This window comes from Colletotrichum phormii (assembly GCF_030913505.1).
Source record: "Colletotrichum phormii strain CBS 102054 chromosome Unknown BDP81scaffold_4, whole genome shotgun sequence".
Classification (NCBI taxonomy): Eukaryota; Fungi; Ascomycota; class Sordariomycetes; order Glomerellales; family Glomerellaceae; genus Colletotrichum; species Colletotrichum phormii.
The window spans coordinates 326,889-344,347 of NW_026851446.1; the positions used below are offsets into that span (position 1 = coordinate 326,889).

The following is a 17,459-nucleotide window of genomic DNA, read 5'->3' on the forward strand; positions in this document are numbered from 1 at the left end:
TTCCTGTCCGGGTGGCGTCCGGCGCGTTCATCCCGAGTCTGCGCAAACTTCGAAACGTACATTCTCATGTTCATCTCAGGTGCGCGGGAAAGAAGTTCTGACTCTAAAGTACTCGGGTAACTTCACTTCGTCTGACTCTGACTCTGTAGAGACGGAGAGACACAAAGTAATCCAGTCTTCTATCAGTCCTAGAGTCTACGCCCAGTCTCGACTCTCAAAGGGACCACTTTCATTTCATTACAAAGCGGCATCGCGACTTGTTTTCTTTCCCGTCGCATTGACTTTGATCTGCCCGATTGGCTTCCCTCTTTCATGTCCAGGCACCCCGGACTTTTACCACTTTTCAACGACATCCTCAATATCGTACATATCGCATATTGCAGACCTCCTTTCCTTCCACCAGCCGACCCCTTCGCCTTCATCGTCGACCTGGGTATTCTCCCTAAACACCGATTGCGGACGACACTGGCAGACAACGGAAAGTAGAACACGGCCATCGGCCAACGCTCGCCAAATATGGCGTTCCTACGCCAGACATGGACCCTCATATTGAAGAACTGGAAAATCATCTCCCGCCACGCCGTCTCCGCCATCTTCATCGCCTTCATTCTTCCCATAGCTCTGACGACCTTCTTCAGCTTTGCAAAGAACCTCTTTGTTCCTCCGGCCGTCTATGGCGTTTCTGACCCGAGGCACATTCGCACTCTCCCCAACGCTCTCGATGCTGCCGCCAGCGCTGGGAGGCACAAGCTCGTTTTTGTGAACAGCGGCTTTTCAGGAGGTGACATTGACAAGGTCATCGATAGACTCGCCACCTCTGTCGAAAGCGCTGGCAAGACCGCTCTCCGCCGCTCGTCCACGACTGATCTTGCGCTTGATTGTCCTACCAACCTCCGCGGTGTATCCAACTGCTACGGAGCCGTTGTCTTCCAGGCCTCACCTTCAGAAGGACCCGGAGACTACTGGGACTACACCCTTCGCAGCGACGGCGCCTTGCGGAGCATTGTCATTGACGTGGACTCGGACAAGAACGATGCCCAGATCTACTTGTTGCCACTGCAGAGAGCTGTTGATGAGGCAATTGCTTCCGTCCAGGCTGCTTCAGGCTCCGGCTCCAGTTCTGTCCAGCAGGGCCCCCTCCCCGGCACCGTCGACGAATATCCCTTTACCAGCCTGACCCAAGAAGAGCGTGCTGTCCGCGTCAGGATCAACTATCAAAGCGCCATCACGAACTGGATGGGTGTTGCCTTTATGACCAGTGTTCTCTTCATCACCTATCACCTTACTGGCTTCATTGCTACTGAGCGCGAGAGTGGCATGATCCGTCTCGTCGATGCTATGATGCCCGTCAAACATAGATGGTTCTCCCAGGCTGCCCGGATCATCTCCTACCACGCCGCCTTCACCGTTATCTACCTTCCGGGCTGGGTGATAGGATCATTGGTGCTACGTGCCGGCGTCTTTGCTCGTACCAACGTTGGGATCGTGCTTGTATATCATGTCCTGAACGGCATAGCCATGGCGTCTCTTTCTATTCTGGCATCTTCACTCTTCAAGAAGGCTCAGATCAGTGGCATTGCGGCCGTACTTGCCATAATCCTTCTGGGAATCCTCGCACAATCCATCTCCTACCCCAGCACTGCTGCCGTTGGTGTTCTCGCCTTTCTCTTCACGCCATGCAACTACGTGTACTTCATTACTTGGATGGCACGTTGGGAGCGAGAAGACCTCCCCGCCGACCTGTCCAAGGTCGCTCCCAAGAGCCCGTGGGATATTTCCGGCATCATTCTCTGGGTGTTCTTGATTATCCAGATTTTTGTGTACCCTTTGCTTGGCGCTGTCATCGAGTCTTCCTTGCACGGCACCACTACCAAGGGCAGAACAATTGTGTTCAACCCAACTCAAACTCAGTCTAACGCTGACGAGCCGGCTGTGCGCTTGCAAGGCTTCACCAAGGTCTACAGCCCTTCTCCGATTCGACGTCTATTTTCCTTCATTTCACGCCCACGCGAATCCGTCCGCGCAGTCGACGGCCTTACATTGGATGTTAGGAGAGGACAAATCCTGTGCATGCTTGGTGCGAATGGTAGCGGAAAGTCCACAACGTTGGACTCTATTGCTGGCACAAGCAAGCTCACTGGCGGTACCATCACCATCGACGGTACTGGTGGACTGGGAATTGCTCCGCAGAAGAATGTCATGTGGGATGACTTGACGGTGGAGCAGCACATTGAGATATTCAACAGGCTCAAGTCCCCTGGAAAAGGTGCCAGCAAGCAGGAAATTCTAGACCTCATCAAGTCTATTGATCTGGAGACGAAAGCGAAAGCTGTGTCGAAGTCTCTTTCAGGCGGCCAAAAACGCAAGTTGCAATTGGGCATGATGCTCACTGGAGGAAGCGCGGTTTGCTGCGTCGACGAGGTCTCGAGTGGCATCGACCCTCTGTCACGGCGGAAGATCTGGGATATCCTACTAGCCGAGCGCGGAAGACGGACGATCATCCTTACGACACACTTTCTCGACGAGGCCGACCTTCTAGCCGACCACATCGCTATTCTTTCAAAAGGCACGCTGCGCGCCGACGGCTCTTCGGTTGAGTTGAAAGATCGCCTGGGCGGCGGTTACCGAGTCCACGTAACCAAGGAGACTGGTATGGGAAACACGCCCGACGTCGAAGGAGTTCAGAAGAAGATACACTTCGATCTGATCAGCTATATTGCCCCGTCTTCGTCGCTTGCCGCGCAGGTGATTCGCACTTTGGAAGCCAACGGCTTCCACGACTACCGTTTCTCTGGACCAACCATCGAGGACGTCTTTCTTCAATTGGCAGAGGAAATCCACGATTCCAAGGCGAGCGAGTTTATTCCCGATTCAGGTTCAGACCTGAATGAGAAGGTGGTAGCTGGCGACGTCGGCGCTACTCCTCAAGCTGGACTTCAACTCCTAAGCGGTCAGCAAATTGGATACATGCGGCAGGCTGCTATACTTTTCCGGAAACGAACGACAGTCCTCAAGACGCATTGGATCCCCTACCTCGCAGCATTGATCTTACCTGTCGCAGCCGCTGGTCTTGTCACTCTGTTTATCAAAGGCCAAACACAAAGCGGCTGCGCTCCATCGGAGGAGCGCTCGCTTGATCAGACGCAAGGATTCAGTCTAACAGACTTTACTTGGAAACTAGTCCTTGGACCAAATTCACGATTTGACCTCAACACTGCCGCCAGCGTTCTCCTGCCAGTATTCAACGCTGCTGCCGGTAGCTCTGGCAACGGTTCAACCTCTGGGACCGGAACCGACTTCGCGAGGCAACTACTGGCAGAGAACACCACTTTTACGGATAGCTTCAAAGCCTTCCAGGATACTGTCGTCGCACGACGAGTCGAGACTGTTCCTGGCGGAATCTGGCTGGGAGATGACTCCACGGTGCCCATCATCGCATACATGTCGAACTACAACGGCTTACTGAACCCTATTTTGAGTCAGAACCTCTTGAATATGCTCCTCAGCAACGTCACTGTCATGACGGCATGGGCGCCCTTCGCTACGCCTTGGCAGCCCAACGACGGTAATTCTCTACAGTTTCTCGTATACACCGGCATCGCACTTGCGTGCTACCCCGGATTCTTCGCCCTGTACCCGAGTCTGGAGCGTCGACGACAGGTTCGTGCCTTGCAGTACAGCAATGGAGTCCGAGTTTTACCCTTGTGGGCGGCTTACTTGGCTTTTGACTTCATCGTCGTTCTCGCGTCAACGACTTTGGTAACCATCATCTGGTCTGTTTCGTCCGGCATCTGGTACCACATTGGATACATCTTTCTTGTCTTCATGCTCTACGGGTTGACTGCAATTCTACTAGCCTATGTCATATCCCTATGGTGCAAGACGCAACTGTCTACTTATGCCTGGGTAGCTGCTGGGCAGGCGGTTTTGTTCTTGGTCTACTTGATAGCCTACATGTGCACTATCACCTATTCCCCAGTTCCCAAAGTCGACCGCAACATTCTCGTTGCTCACTTCGTCATCTCGGCTTTTGCGCCTATTGGTTCCGTCGTCCGGGCTATGTTCCTGGTCCTGAACTTATTCTCAACGGCCTGTGATGGACGGCAACTAGCGGCGTACCCCGGTGGCATTCTTCAATATGGCGGGCCAATCTTGTACTTGGTCCTGCAGTCCATCCTTCTGTTCGCACTTCTGCTGTGGGCTGATAGCGGCTCCGTTGGCTCTTCAGTCCGGCGACTTTGGCAGAGGAAGTATGACGGACCATCGGATGATGGTAGCGTCGCCGACGAGGAAGTCACAAACGAACTGAAAAGAGTGACGACGACATCGGGTAGCGATGACGGCCTCCGGGTGATTCATCTGACCAAGACTTTTGGCAAGAATACAGCGGTCGATAACGTAACGTTTGGACTCAAGCGCTCTCAGGTCTTTGCCCTCTTGGGGCCAAACGGCGCTGGTAAGTCAACTACCATCTCACTTATTCGCGGAGACCTCAAGCCAAGCCGGAACGGTGGTGAGATCCTCGTCGAAGATCAGTCCGTTATTCACAACTTGCCTGCTGCTCGATCTCACCTCGGTGTTTGTCCTCAGCACGATGCATTGGATCTTATGACTGTCCGCGAGCACCTCGAGTTTTACGCCCGCATCCGAGGCGTCCCCGATATTTACCACAATGTCAATACCGTCATCCACGCCGTTGGTCTTCAGGCATTCTCAAATCGAATGGCAGCGGCCCTGAGTGGCGGGAATGCCCGTAAGTTGAGTCTTGGTATCGCACTGATGGGATCTCCCAGCGTGATCTTGCTCGACGAGCCATCCTCTGGTCTGGACGCCGCCGCCAAGCGAATCATGTGGAAGACTTTGGCAGCCATCGTCCCGGGCAGATCCCTCCTCCTCACTACGCATAGCATGGAGGAAGCCGATGCTCTCGCAGACCGCGCGGGAATTCTAGCTAAGCGAATGCTTGCTTTGGGCACGACAGATGATCTCCGTCATCGGTTTGGCGACGCACTTCACGTCCACCTCATTAGCAAAACGGCACCACACACAACGCCGGAGGAGACTGCGCAGCTTCGTAACTGGGTGACATCTACGTTCCCGGGGGCTGATGTAGAGGAGAAGACGTATCATGGTCAGATGCGCTTTTCCGTTCCCGGCAAACAGGTTCTCGAAGTGTTTGGCGGCGATAAAGTCGGAGACATCACGCCGGCAGATACTCACTCGTCGAGTGCGGTTGGTCAGCTGGCTGTCATGCTGGAGGAACAGAAAGGGGCGCTGGGTATCAACCATTTCAGTGTTTCGCCGACCACCTTGGACCAGGTGTTTTTGAATATTGTCGGCAAGAACAATGTCCAAGAGGAGGGATATAAAGAGCCCGAGAAGAAGCCATGGTGGCGGTTTGGGCGATGAAAATAGTCGCCAGCATATGCCGTCGTCACTTACTGCGGCTTTGAGATACCCCCAATCATACACGGTGCTATTAAAAAAAGCAGACCTTTTAGACATAATACATCATTATATAATCATTATTCGGACGCAAGATGACAACAGTGCCATTAAGATACCTCCGCAGCGGTTGCCCGTCGTGTTTCTGTAAGCAGATCCGAATCCACATCGAAGTACCAAACAAACCGAATTCTCTAGATGTGGCCGCCAGTCTCGGGTGACGGACGACGCCTGCATCTCCCGTAGACTGTCGAGCTCATTTCCTATCGGCGCCAGAAATGGGGCACTGGCCGAAGATCTGATTAGATTTCCCCAGAGATATTACCCATTCAGCATCCGTATGATGAGCTGAAGCAGACACCCAGGTCTCGACCTTATCCTGACGCCTAAACAGCTCACAAAGTCCCCTCCCACCTTCCCCCTTTTCAAAAGGGCGTTCCATCTCTCCGAACAGGATACGACGTTGTGGAAGTAGAAGCAGTCCATGCCGGCCTAGGACTCAAGGGACCAAAGTTGGACTTTACAGGCGTGATGGAATCTCCGCGCACGCTCACCAGTCCAAAAATCGTATCGCTCGACTCGTTGGCGTGGTGGCCCATGTGGTGCTGATACGGCGACGAGCCGCCGTAGGTGACGGAGGATCCTCCATCGTCCTTGTTGCTGTTGTTGTTGTTGAGATGACTCGATCGCTCGCTGGAGACGCCCGAGCCCGTGGTGCTTCCCTTTTCCGCGTCGCCTCGGGGGAAACTCTTGGGCAGGTTCGAGTAAGGGCGGGTCGCTGCCGCGTGCGTGACCGGCCGCGTGTCGGTTTGGTTGCTGTGGAGCGAGGTGATGTTGACTCTGCTCGTGAGGCCGGGGAACATCTTTGTCAGGAGGGGGCGGAGGGTCGGGAGGCAGGCGCAGGTTACGGCGGATGAGATTTCGCCTATGGACCAGAGGGAGGCGTCTACGTTTTTCCAGGTGAAGTCTGCTGGTGTGCTGAGGTATTGGATGCGTACGATGGAGATGGCGACGGTGCTGGTGCGCACGGGGTGTGAGACTCATTTTCCAAGCCATTGGGATGAAGAAGCAACGGTTCGGTCGAACTTACAAGAACCCAAGACTAAAGATACCCATAAGAAGCGCTTTTTGTTTCCTCGGCAGGCTAAGATGCCAGAAAATCGGCAACGGCAGCGTAAACACTGCAACGTCGGTGATGATGTTGCCCGCCGCGTTGACGTACCACTGCGGCTGGTTGGGGATGCAGAGCGAGACGACGGACTTGTCCCAGAACCCCTCGACGGGGAGGCACTGGAAGGCGGCGATGAAGACTTGAGAGGTGGACCAGGCGCCGACGACGAGTAAGGCTAGGGCGTAGATTCTGCGCATGCGGGGGACGGCCATGATGCGGTAGTATTGGCAGAGGAAGGAGAGTTTGATGGCGAGGAGGGCGATGTTGTAGAAGACTATGGAGATGTAGAACATCTTTTGGATTGGGAGTCTTAGTTTGAGGGGGTGATGAGGTGGGAGTGAGACTACTTACGTGCATGTATTTTACTATATCCGCTGGCTTGAGGACGACGATGTGTCTGCCAAGACCATAATTGGTCACTTTTACAGTTGTCAGCTCATCTTTCTCACTTATAACGGCATCGAAATATGACTTACTGAGAGCGATGGCGATGCCACAACCTGTTGTTGCCAACTAATACATAGATCCAGAGGTCAGCATCCCAACCTTGAGACAGGCACGATCGCTGTCACTTACCAGAGCCACAACAGCGAGTATGTCATCGATACCAAAGAGCACGATAACCCTTGTTCTCGTATAGATCCTCAACCCAACCATTGCCGTCACAAAGAGGATGCAGAAGACCACAGATGCGACCACCGTGGTCCTCCGATCATCTTGATACACTTCTGGCGGGATTGTTGTGTCCATGGTTGCGTCGACAGGAAAATAATAGACAAAAGTGAACCAGACCAGATTTCCCGCTGAGATTGTTTAACTGGACTGACGGGCACCGCCCGTGTAAGACGGTCGACAAATGAAGAATGTAGGATGTTGAAGCAAAGGCGAGTGAACAGGATGATGTGGTCGGAGATTGTCCACGAGTTTGTTGGGGATACACGAGAGATATGAGGTAAAGGAACGGACAACGCAAACGAACCAGTTCAAGGCGTTCTGGGGGGGAGCGGAGGGTTCACGAAACAAGACGACACGCGGGCAGATACCCAGACTTTTTCCAAACAGCGTTTGCGCGAGGTAATTGCCTTTGGGTCTAAGCTGCCCACCACCATCCCAGGCCAGTGACCGCTGCCCATCGTAATCGAGTCATTCAATCTTCTACACAAGTACACAGCACCCCTCCTCTCTCAGGCTCTCACACGGAGGACCTGTAACGCCGAGTAACTGATCCTGGGGAGGTGGCAGACTACCTACACAGAATCTGTGTGTGTGTGTGTGTGTGTGTGTGTGTGTGTGCGGCCGGATTCGCAGCCGCGCAGACTCCAGCATGGAGGAAACGGAGGCGGAAACAGGCTGACGGGGTTTTCCCTTCCCCGGGGGTCAACTTAACCCAGCCACATCGCGTGAGGCTCCACATGTAGAGTTGCAAACCTACAACATAGCGAAGAGATGCCAGGAGCTGTCCTGACTCTTTCTCTTCAGTTCCTTGCCAGAGTCCTGTAGCATCGGGGGCGAGAAAGAGGGGTTCGCTAGTAGTTCACACAGGCTTCCAAAAACAGGCTTATCCGAACCAAAGATTCTAGTTCATGAGTAGGAGACATATCCATGTCCACAACTCCTTTGATCACTAAACTCGATCAATGTGAACAAATGAGATAGGTATCGTGGTGGAAGGAGCGAGGGAGCGGGGTTATACGCTTAATACACTTCCCGAGGGATGACCAGAGTTCAAATGGCGAGAACCAAAGAAGGGCGAAGGGCCTATAGACCAGACTGCCATATATGGCACCAAAGTTATCTCGGGAAGAGTAGAGAAGACGAGGCTCAGTCATGGATACAAAGATCGGATGTCATCAGAGTTTTTTGCTTTCCCTTCCCTTCCCTTCCCATCGCCTGTCTGTCCTCTTATGCGAAGCGGCTCTTCTAGATCACCTGCTGGCCCTTGCCACAACTCACAGACATAAATGAACCAAAGTAAGAATTGTGGCCAGCATCAAGCCACGGGTTGTAACTTTGTCGAAGAAGAAAGAAGAGGGAACATAAGGACAAACCTGCACGGACAGTCGAGGGCTTTGCGATGACAGCGGGGGGACCTTGCTCGATGACTCCGGACGCAAGGTTGCGACATTGAATCATGGTTGCGATTTGGCAGAGACGTAGCAGTTGTTCCACTGCGCTCAGTCCTCCCTATCTCTCTCTGAGTCTCTCTTGCCATCCATCATCCCACCATCTCGGACGAAAACAGTCGGTTCTACGACGGTCATCTCTGTAGAGTTCTTAGCTTGAGTGTCTTTTTTTCTTTCGAAATCTTGTCTTGATCCCATCCCGTCGAACTCTGTTTTGTCGTCCCCGCTCCCGCGAAGAACGGCACTTGATTCTCCCGGGCAACTTGTCAACATGTTCAGTCACAAGATTACCAGACGAAAAGAGTTTAAAATCGTTCTTAACCAAGCTGACCTCGCGGCCTCGCGAGTAAACAAAAAAAAAACGAGATTTATAAGCGATTGAGGCTTGCTATATCAGCTTCTCACCTGTTCGAAACTCAATCTTGCTCCACACTTTTTCCCCCCCCTAGCAATACACCCTTTCCATCAACTTAATATGCTTGACACGTGCGAGGGGTGATCAACGGCACGCAGTAAGCATGGCTTTCAAACCTCTGGAGATGCGGAAAAAGCGAACCCAGACTCATCTTTGCGGGAGCGGGCCACCTCGGAAGCTACTGCAACGCATATGTTCAAGTCATGCCAACCCCAGCACGGCCCGCGCATGCCAAGGTTTCTCATTTCTCCATGATTTTACTTGCTCTCTCTCTCATCTAGACCATTTATCCTTTTACAAGTATACCAGATATGAGGCAGAGAAAAAAGAGTGACGACAAGTCGAATAAGTGGCCGGAGCACACGCCTCATGTCATTTTAAAGCGCATATAAGTTCATCCAACGAGTACGCATTCATAGACATGCAGAGTACGAACGCGGAGACGAATGGAAGAAGCACAAGTCGCACCCATGCCATCCCCTGATGCGTTCTCCCCTGCCCAGCAGCCGTACCCGAGTCCGGATCCTTGGCCCCGTCGTGGGGCCGGTCGTCTACGATTGACTGCTCTGTCGCATCTAGTCTCGTCTCGTCCTGTCTCGACGGTATGTCTGTGCAGACATGTCGCTAGTCGCTCGTCGTGACCTTGCAGTTCGTCCCCGGCACAGCGGCAACGCAAAACCTCACCCTTGAACCAAGACCTTGACCAAGGACGAAGAGGGCAAAAGAAGCGCCTCACCGTGTACGAGTCTTCTCTCCTATTAAGCTATCATTCTCCAGACTATAGAGCATACCATTCGCCGCCACCTTTACGGATACCTACACACTATTCAGGACACCTCTGAGGTTGTGCTTGAGCAGAAGGCTTGACTCAAGTCATCCCCCCTCTGCCCCTCGGGAGCATTAGAGGATCATCGCTTCCTGAAGCCGGGTAAAATCTGATACATGTGACGAAAATCTGAATAAACCCTCAACGTGCCAAGCGAGTTTGAATGGCACCGCAGCATGCAAATCAGATTATCAAATACTAAAAGATGCCAAAGAACATCCGTAGAACATTGATCGGAATTGATTTGTTGTCACGGGGTCATATGCGCAACACATAAGCGCAACAATCTTGTCCTGCATATCTGTTATGCCCTTTGGCAGATTGGAATCCCTAGTTCAATATGCCCAAGGGTCTCGAATACCTCTGTTGATCAATGCCCGCGTCATCGCCGTCTCGACAGACGATCGCCTGCCACGTGCCAGTGTTGCATTACCGACGATGCTTCCGTGGTAGTCTACAACAGCGCGCTTCACGAAGCGCAGCCGATTCAGCCGCAGCCGAAGAGTTGTCTCGACCCTCGTATACATGTTCAATGGACGAATCTAAACTTGATGGACATCTTTGTCATCATTATGCTTCAACAACCCCCCTGCTAACACCACCATCCTCCAAGGCCAAGAACACACTCATCGGAACCGTCAGATGGCGATAACAAGCAAAGACTGAAGTATGCCTCCCGAATGAGACTTGTAAAAATAGTATGATTTGTTTGAACACCGTAGTATGTCATGTACACTGCGCAAAACTCGAAAACGCCGCCTAGGACTGAGTCTTCTAAGACTTTCAACCCCCTGGGTCCCCTTCTCCATGCAATCCGTATGCTTTTGCTATGGTATCATTGCCGTTTCCCCTGAAATCTATTTTCATCATATTTGAACAAGCTTGTGTCTCGTTTTGAGCCCGTCCCTTTGAATGACCCATGAACTCCATATTCGCCAATAGCCATTATGGCAATGCCACTGACGTCGCCTTTGACATCAACCTTCCCCGTTGCGCGGCTGAATGCTAGCTTTGCAATCCTTCTCAAACAGCAGAATCCATCGAGGTCTTGCTGTTATACAGGTGGCCGTTGTCGATATTTACGCCGCCGATATCCGTGTAAAATGTCTTCGAGGAAAACCGAAAGAGAGGCCGTTGAACAGCATAGTTTTGAGGCTACGCTTTTGCCCGTGTCGACTGCCAGCTCTGTTGATGTACCAAGAGTTGACGAGTTTAACTGGAACCGTCCATCTCTGGCGATGAATCTTTGGATCCATCCATTGGGGTTTCCACAGACGTGTCCATGCTTACAGGCCCCGGGGACACTACCGGTGTTGGCATGTCTTCGTCCTTTCTCTCCTCGGTGTGTCGGATGTTGAACCAGCCGCCCTTTTCCCATTGCCCAGGTGCATATAAACACGATGCGCGCATTTCATCATCGACGATTCCCAAGAGCAACGTGTTTAGTCGCTTGAAATCGATAGGCTTGAGGATCCACCCATCGAATCCGGCATCAATGTATTTGTCCTTCTCTCGTTCAATGAGAGATGCAGATACTGCAAATACAGGGATACGGCCGTTGTGAGTTGCAATCGCTGAGTGCCCACCGTGGCCGCTAGACTTTTCGTGGGCTCGTATCATCTTTGTACTTGTAAGGCCATCCACAATTGGCATCTAGTAAGTCCAGTCGTTAGTCGGCAACACATAAGTCTCTAGCGGTTGGTATGACATACCTGCATGTCCATTAACAGTATATCAAAGGTTTCGGGCCTCTCCTGGTAGACAGCAGCGCAATCTTCGCCGTTGACAGCATGGAAAACTTGGTGGCCGGACTTCTCCAAGCGTTTTCGCAAAATTCTCGAATTGATAGGGTCGTCTTCCGCAATCAAGACTTGCAGCTTCGTCTCGTCGAAACTCGAAATGATGCTTGACGCGGTGCCGGCAGTGCTACCGATTGTGCCAGCCTCCGATGTACCCCCTAACTTTGAGCGACTGTTGACTTCAAAGAGGACTCGTGAAGAGTCGCCTTGCATTGGTGGCATTGATGGCTGATCAGTGTACTCATCTGGCACCTTGACAGCTCTGACGGGTGTTTTCGCATCTGTGACTGTCGCATACCCAGCCTCTGGACGGTTAGATGCTTCGATGCGTCGACGCGAGGTAGGAGATTCCATGCGCCTCGCGACCGAGGTCGAGGCTGCGGTGCTGTGGCTCTCTGAAGACCTTGGTCTATGTGAGTACTCCCAAGACTGCTGCCGTGTTGTCGCTGGTCGGTTAATCTCAGCTTCACCGATAGAAAGTGGCGTCTGAATCGCGTCGATCAAGCGATCCGCATCACTTCGCGCGCTTCGACCACTAGCCTTGCTTCCACTCGTGCCTGTCGTCTTCTGGCTCTCAAGGCTCTGCGTCTCGGCACCTAGGGCATCCGTCCCGCCTTCCTCAAGCAACGATACCTTGCTGCCGCGATCGATGAGCATCATCTCGCCGTCGTTATCTGGCATGGCTGTCGTGACAGAAGCCACACTTGAAGTAGCGCCCGACTTCGCAGACTTCTGACCGGGTTCTGGGGGTGCAGGCACATCGCCAGGCAGGTCGAACGGCAGCTGAATCACAAATCTCGACCCGGTCCCCTGTTCCGATTTCAGCCGTAGCTGGCCATCCATGTTGCGGACGATTCTGGCTACGACAGCTAAGCCTAGACCCAGTATCCTAGTGTCTTTGCTATCCTTATCGTCATCTGGGAAGAGGGCGCTGACTTCGTCGGTCTCGACGCTCACTTGCTCGAGATCCCTGAAAAGTGTGTCGAGCTGCTTAGCCGTCATTCCCTTGCCTGTGTCTTCGACAACAATCTCGACGCGTACCCGTCGTTCGAGTATCTCGCTGACGTATAGTTCGACTCTGACGAATCCATTGGTTGTGTTTTGCACTGCGTTGGCTGCAACGTTCGAAATGGCTTGTCTGAGGCGTCGACTGTCACCACAAACATGGTGTGGGAGTCCGGGATGTTCAATGACCTGATACTCAATGCCCTTTCTCTTGGCGTCGTTGGTGAACGGATCTGTCGCTTCTCGGATGCACATGCCGAAATCGAACACCTCGTCCTTGATCAAGCTCTGACCCTCCTCGGTTTTCGTCAAGTCAAGCAGGTCGTTGATGACATAGATGAGCGACTTTGAAGCAGAATGTGACTTGGCGAGGTTATCGCGCGTCTCTTGGTCGAGGGAGCCCTCCAAAGCGATTTCCAAATAATTGATAATAGCATTGAGCGGCGTCCGAACTTCGTGGGCTGAGTTCGCCAGCAAGAGGCGCGTGAGACGGCTGCTCTGCAATGCAGCCTCCTTCTGTCTCCAGACTTCAATGAATTTGCCATAGACCAAGCAAAGAACGGCGGCTGTCTCGACTTGTTCCTCTGACCATTCTCTACATTTACGAAGGATAGTCTCGTGCCAAGTCTTGAAACTTTTTCTGGGTTCGAGGTAGGCTTGAGTGCCCTCGCGAAGAGTCTTTTCGTACGGATTTCCGGCCCATTTGACCTCCTTGACTTGGCCTTTGCGGAAGAAGACAATGAAATCGTTACCTCCAACGCTCAGTGGAACATACAGTAAGCCTGCGATAACAGTGAATCCAAGGGGATATCGCAGGTCTGGGAAATCCTCTTTGATGTCCTGGGAGGTGACCACGGACGTGAGCTCCCGCAAGCGCAAGTACTCCAGCATGGCCAATGCTTCTTGCGAATGCTCAAGATCGCCCAAAATCTTCGTTTCGCCTCGAATGGAGAGCATACCAAAGTCAGCATCGAAGAGCTTAAGAAGATCGTCGGAAGAAGCAATAATGTAACCCGAAGGATTGCTCTCTGACGGTGCCGTATTGATGAGCTTCCTGGCTTGGAGTCGAGTAGCGTATGATAACCTCTCAATGTTTCGAGACGCAGTGTCTCCCACTAGGCGACACATCTTTCTGATGGGGAAAGAGACACGCATGCCCTTCCGGCCATATGAGTGACAGGCGATGAGACCCCAAAGTTCGTTGAAGGCATTGATGGAGACCGACATTGATGATCGGACAGCCATGTTCTTCAGATACTTGATGTGAATAGGCGACATAGCACGCAGGTAAGAATGGCTGAGGTCTAGTGGCACCTCGAGATCTTCTTTCGCCCTGCAGACAAGACGGGCGGTTTCCAGGTCCCTGTCGTATAGAAGCCTCACCTTGTTCAGCTTGTACAACTCGCGAGCCTGTCGCGGTATATCAGAGGCGGGGAAATGCAAGCCCTTGTATAAATCTTTGGTGTGCGAGGGGTCCACGAGTTCCGTGACGACTTTTCCGTTGAAGGAGGAATCGAACTGGTATATCATGACCCGGTGAAAGCCGGTCAGTTCCTTGACGATGCCCACAAGGATTTTGAGGAAAGCTTCCAGGTTGATGGCCGCTGCAAGCTGCTCCTGAACCTGGGACATGATATCGAATACCTGCATCGCACCTGCGTCGCCTCGGCGCTTGCGTGCGCTTCGCAACACCCTCAACGGCTTGCTTAGAATTTCGGTACTCTCCGCCAATTCTTCCGATGTGGGGTTTGACTGCAACGTATCTTCGGGGGTCATTGGCGTGGCCTCTTCTGGTGGTCGCAGCGGGAATCGATGATCGTCGTCGACTTCGAATTCGCAGATTACGAGATCAGGATGCACGGGATTAATGTGAATCGCACACCAAAGCTTGACACTCTTCTTTTTCGGGGGGCGGATGGATAGACTGAAGACTTCGGGTCCATTGATGGCTGGATCTGCGTCTTCGTCGCGAATGAAGTCGATGTGGTCTAGTAAGTTATCTTGCTGCTCCTCACTCAATATATCCAGGAAACTGTTCAGTCGAAAAAGCTGCTGTGGAGAGTATCCGATCAGGTTCTCGGTATTCTCGCTGGCGGTGCGTACAGAAAATTGGCCTTGGCTTTCTTCTCGGATGGCCACCAATGCGCCAAATCCTTGCACGGCTCCGGGGGTATGGATAGGCTCATCCTCGCAACATTGTAGGACACCGTCGGTGCCTGTGATGACATGATGCCCTTCATCCGTCATGACGTATTTGAAGCGTGTTGTTGGAAAAAGGCTCTCGCTAGCTATGTCTCCGAGAACACTGGTAGATGATGCCTGCTGTTGCGAATGGTCGTCGCCAGGTGCTGAATCCTCTTCCGCATCCGACGCAACATCCTGAAATATATCAAGTGGCTGCGAAGTGTTGTGACGTGCAGCGTCGGCTTGTACGCTAGACATGGGGCCAGAACCAGCATGTTTCCTCCTCGCCTGTATTCCTTGACGATCGCCAGGCGAGGTTACGTTGGACAACGGCGTGGATGCAGAATCGCGACGAGACATGGCTTCGAAGGCGGCGGTATCGATTCGAGGATTGCTTGGACGGGGGGCTTGGTATTGGCCATGGTCGGGGACTCTGGGGAAGTAACCATGCTCGCCAGAGGTCCTGCTGGTGCGGTCTACGCGCACGACGGAGCGGATCGGGTAAACGCGATCTGAAGGATCGGGACTTGCATTGTGACCAAGTTGGCGATCGGAACTGGCACTCCATGAAGAGGAACAGCTCAAGGGGGCGTTGATGGAGACGGCAGTAGGAGCTGCAGACGGGTCTGGCATATGCAGCGTCACAGAGTCGGAACGGACGCTGGGGATGGGAGTCGCCTCCGATGAGGAATCTGTCGTGGAGCGGTTGGCGAAGGAAACGGATGGCCGCCGTGCGTCGGACGGGGCGTCCATGTCCTCGGTTGAATCTGGCAAGAGACCTAAAAGTCTATCAACTCCGACGCAGTTATGTGAACGAGGCCTCGCCGGAAGAGGCTCAAAGGTCCGTAATAAGTGATTCTTGGCATGGAGCGAAGGCGCGCAGAATTAATGGGGCGAACCAGCTGCGAACGTGCGAGAATGCAGGAGGGCGTGAGAACCTCAAATGAGGAGGAGGCGGATGAGGGGGAGGGAAAGGCGAATAGCGCAAATGTGGTGCGCAAACGTTGGTGAGGAAGAATTAGAACACAACTCCTAGGGTTCGAGAAGAGCGCAGAGGCTCGCCGTGATCTAGAATTTCCCTTGTATGCGTGCTCTCCCCCCCTGATTGCAGTGCGGTGCGTAGGATTTGCCTACTCGATCATTCGGTCGTCGAAGAGGGGCGCGCGGGATGGGGATGTCGGGGTGGGATGCAATTGTGCGCGGACGGGTCAAGATTTGGTGGCAGTGGGCCGCGGTTGGGAAATGGGAAAATCGAAAGCTGAGGGCGCAGGGCGAGCTCGTGGCAAGATGAAGTGGGCAGAGCTACCTTGGCCAGACCGTGCAAGAGTGAGGTAGCTGAGGTATCCGTAGACGTCGAAAGGACGTTGGGGGTCCAAGAATGAGCTTCGCACGCTCGGTGCCGTGTCGTTTGTGTGGAAGAGAAACGACAAGTGAAGAGAAGGTAGTCTAGAGATGTGCACTTCAGCCTCGGAATTCCTCAATTCTCAGGTCTGCGTCCGAGGTGGTGTGGTGTGTGTGTACCAGACGGATCGATCGATGAAGGAAATGCAAGGTGAGGGATGTGTGTGTGTGTGTAGGTAGGTAAGTGACTGGCAGAGCAAGCCATAAACTCGTGGCTGAGAACGGGATGGTGGCCAAAGCAGCACAATTGCAGGAAGCACTACTCTGATGCGCTATTTCCAGTGTGTAATGCAAAGACCCTTATCCATACGTTAGGGCGTCATGAGGTGTAGATGGCAGGTACGAGAGATGGTACTTCGACCAGTGCTGAATTTGCGGTAGAGGAGGCGACGCGATGCAATCAGTGTAAAGTGTTATGGTGAGGTAAGGTATACTGTGGAAAGTACAGTCGAGTTGGCAGACGAGGCAAAGACCAGCAAGAGACGAGGCTAGTAAGTATTAGTGGCTGATGGAGCATGCAGTGTGTGAACACGGGTGACAGGCAGGTACGAAAAGAGTGGTAGACGGGCAGCAGTCAGTGACGGGAATCATACAAGCCCCAGAGCGAGAGTGGCAAATGAAGAATTATCACCATACAGGGAAGGGGAAGGCGAAAAGAAGAGCGGCAAATGGGCAGGGTTGGTGTCTGGAGAGGGACCGATATCCGTACGGACGGGAAGACAGCTACTTTAGCTGATGGTAAGGTACATCAAGGGTGATGGAACAAGTATTTGCTTCACAGGCGTGTTTACACCCACATACACCTTCTTTTTTTTTTACTGTACAATAGGTACCTAAGAGCAGAGGCAAGGCAAGAGAGAAGAATCCATCCCATGTGCCTGCCAACATCATTAACGATCGATACATTGACCAGTAGGCGCAGATCGGAAAGGCAGACGGTAAGGTAGAAGAAGGCAGAGCCAGTGCAGACGTAAGGGAATCTCGATGAACAGGGCAAGCCTCGAAGCAAGAGCGCTACCCGTACAACAAAACAGTAATGACGCAGACAACACAGACAGCGAAGCGCAGTTGGCAGTTGCTCAGGCACGCA

At 52.8% G+C, this 17,459-nt stretch overlaps 3 protein-coding genes across 3 annotated transcripts; 1 reads left to right on the forward strand and 2 right to left on the reverse strand.

Moving 5' to 3' along the window:
• The first annotated feature begins 86 nt into the window (after positions 1 to 86).
• On the forward strand, positions 87 to 5,598 carry BDP81DRAFT_419385 (ABC transporter). The gene has a single exon (XM_060589768.1). The coding sequence runs from the start codon at positions 517 to 519 to the stop codon at positions 5,407 to 5,409; it is 4,893 nt and encodes a 1,630-aa protein (XP_060448722.1). The 5' UTR covers positions 87 to 516; the 3' UTR covers positions 5,410 to 5,598.
• Positions 5,599 to 5,870: 272 nt separating this feature from the next.
• Positions 5,871 to 7,366, reverse strand: BDP81DRAFT_446493 (uncharacterized protein; the record flags this gene model as incomplete). Its single annotated transcript, XM_060592068.1, has 5 exons — positions 5,871 to 6,462; positions 6,536 to 6,909; positions 6,968 to 7,035; positions 7,093 to 7,129; positions 7,193 to 7,366. 5 exons carry the CDS (start codon positions 7,364 to 7,366, stop codon positions 5,871 to 5,873), a joined length of 1,245 nt encoding a protein of 414 aa, XP_060448723.1.
• A 3,826-nt stretch (positions 7,367 to 11,192) lies between these two features.
• BDP81DRAFT_390864 (hsp90-like protein) lies at positions 11,193 to 15,721 on the reverse strand (the record flags this gene model as incomplete). The annotated part of the gene is made up of 2 exons (XM_060587468.1): positions 11,193 to 11,633; positions 11,693 to 15,721. 2 exons carry the CDS (start codon positions 15,719 to 15,721, stop codon positions 11,193 to 11,195), a joined length of 4,470 nt encoding a protein of 1,489 aa, XP_060448724.1.
• Positions 15,722 to 17,459: the final 1,738 nt, after the last annotated feature.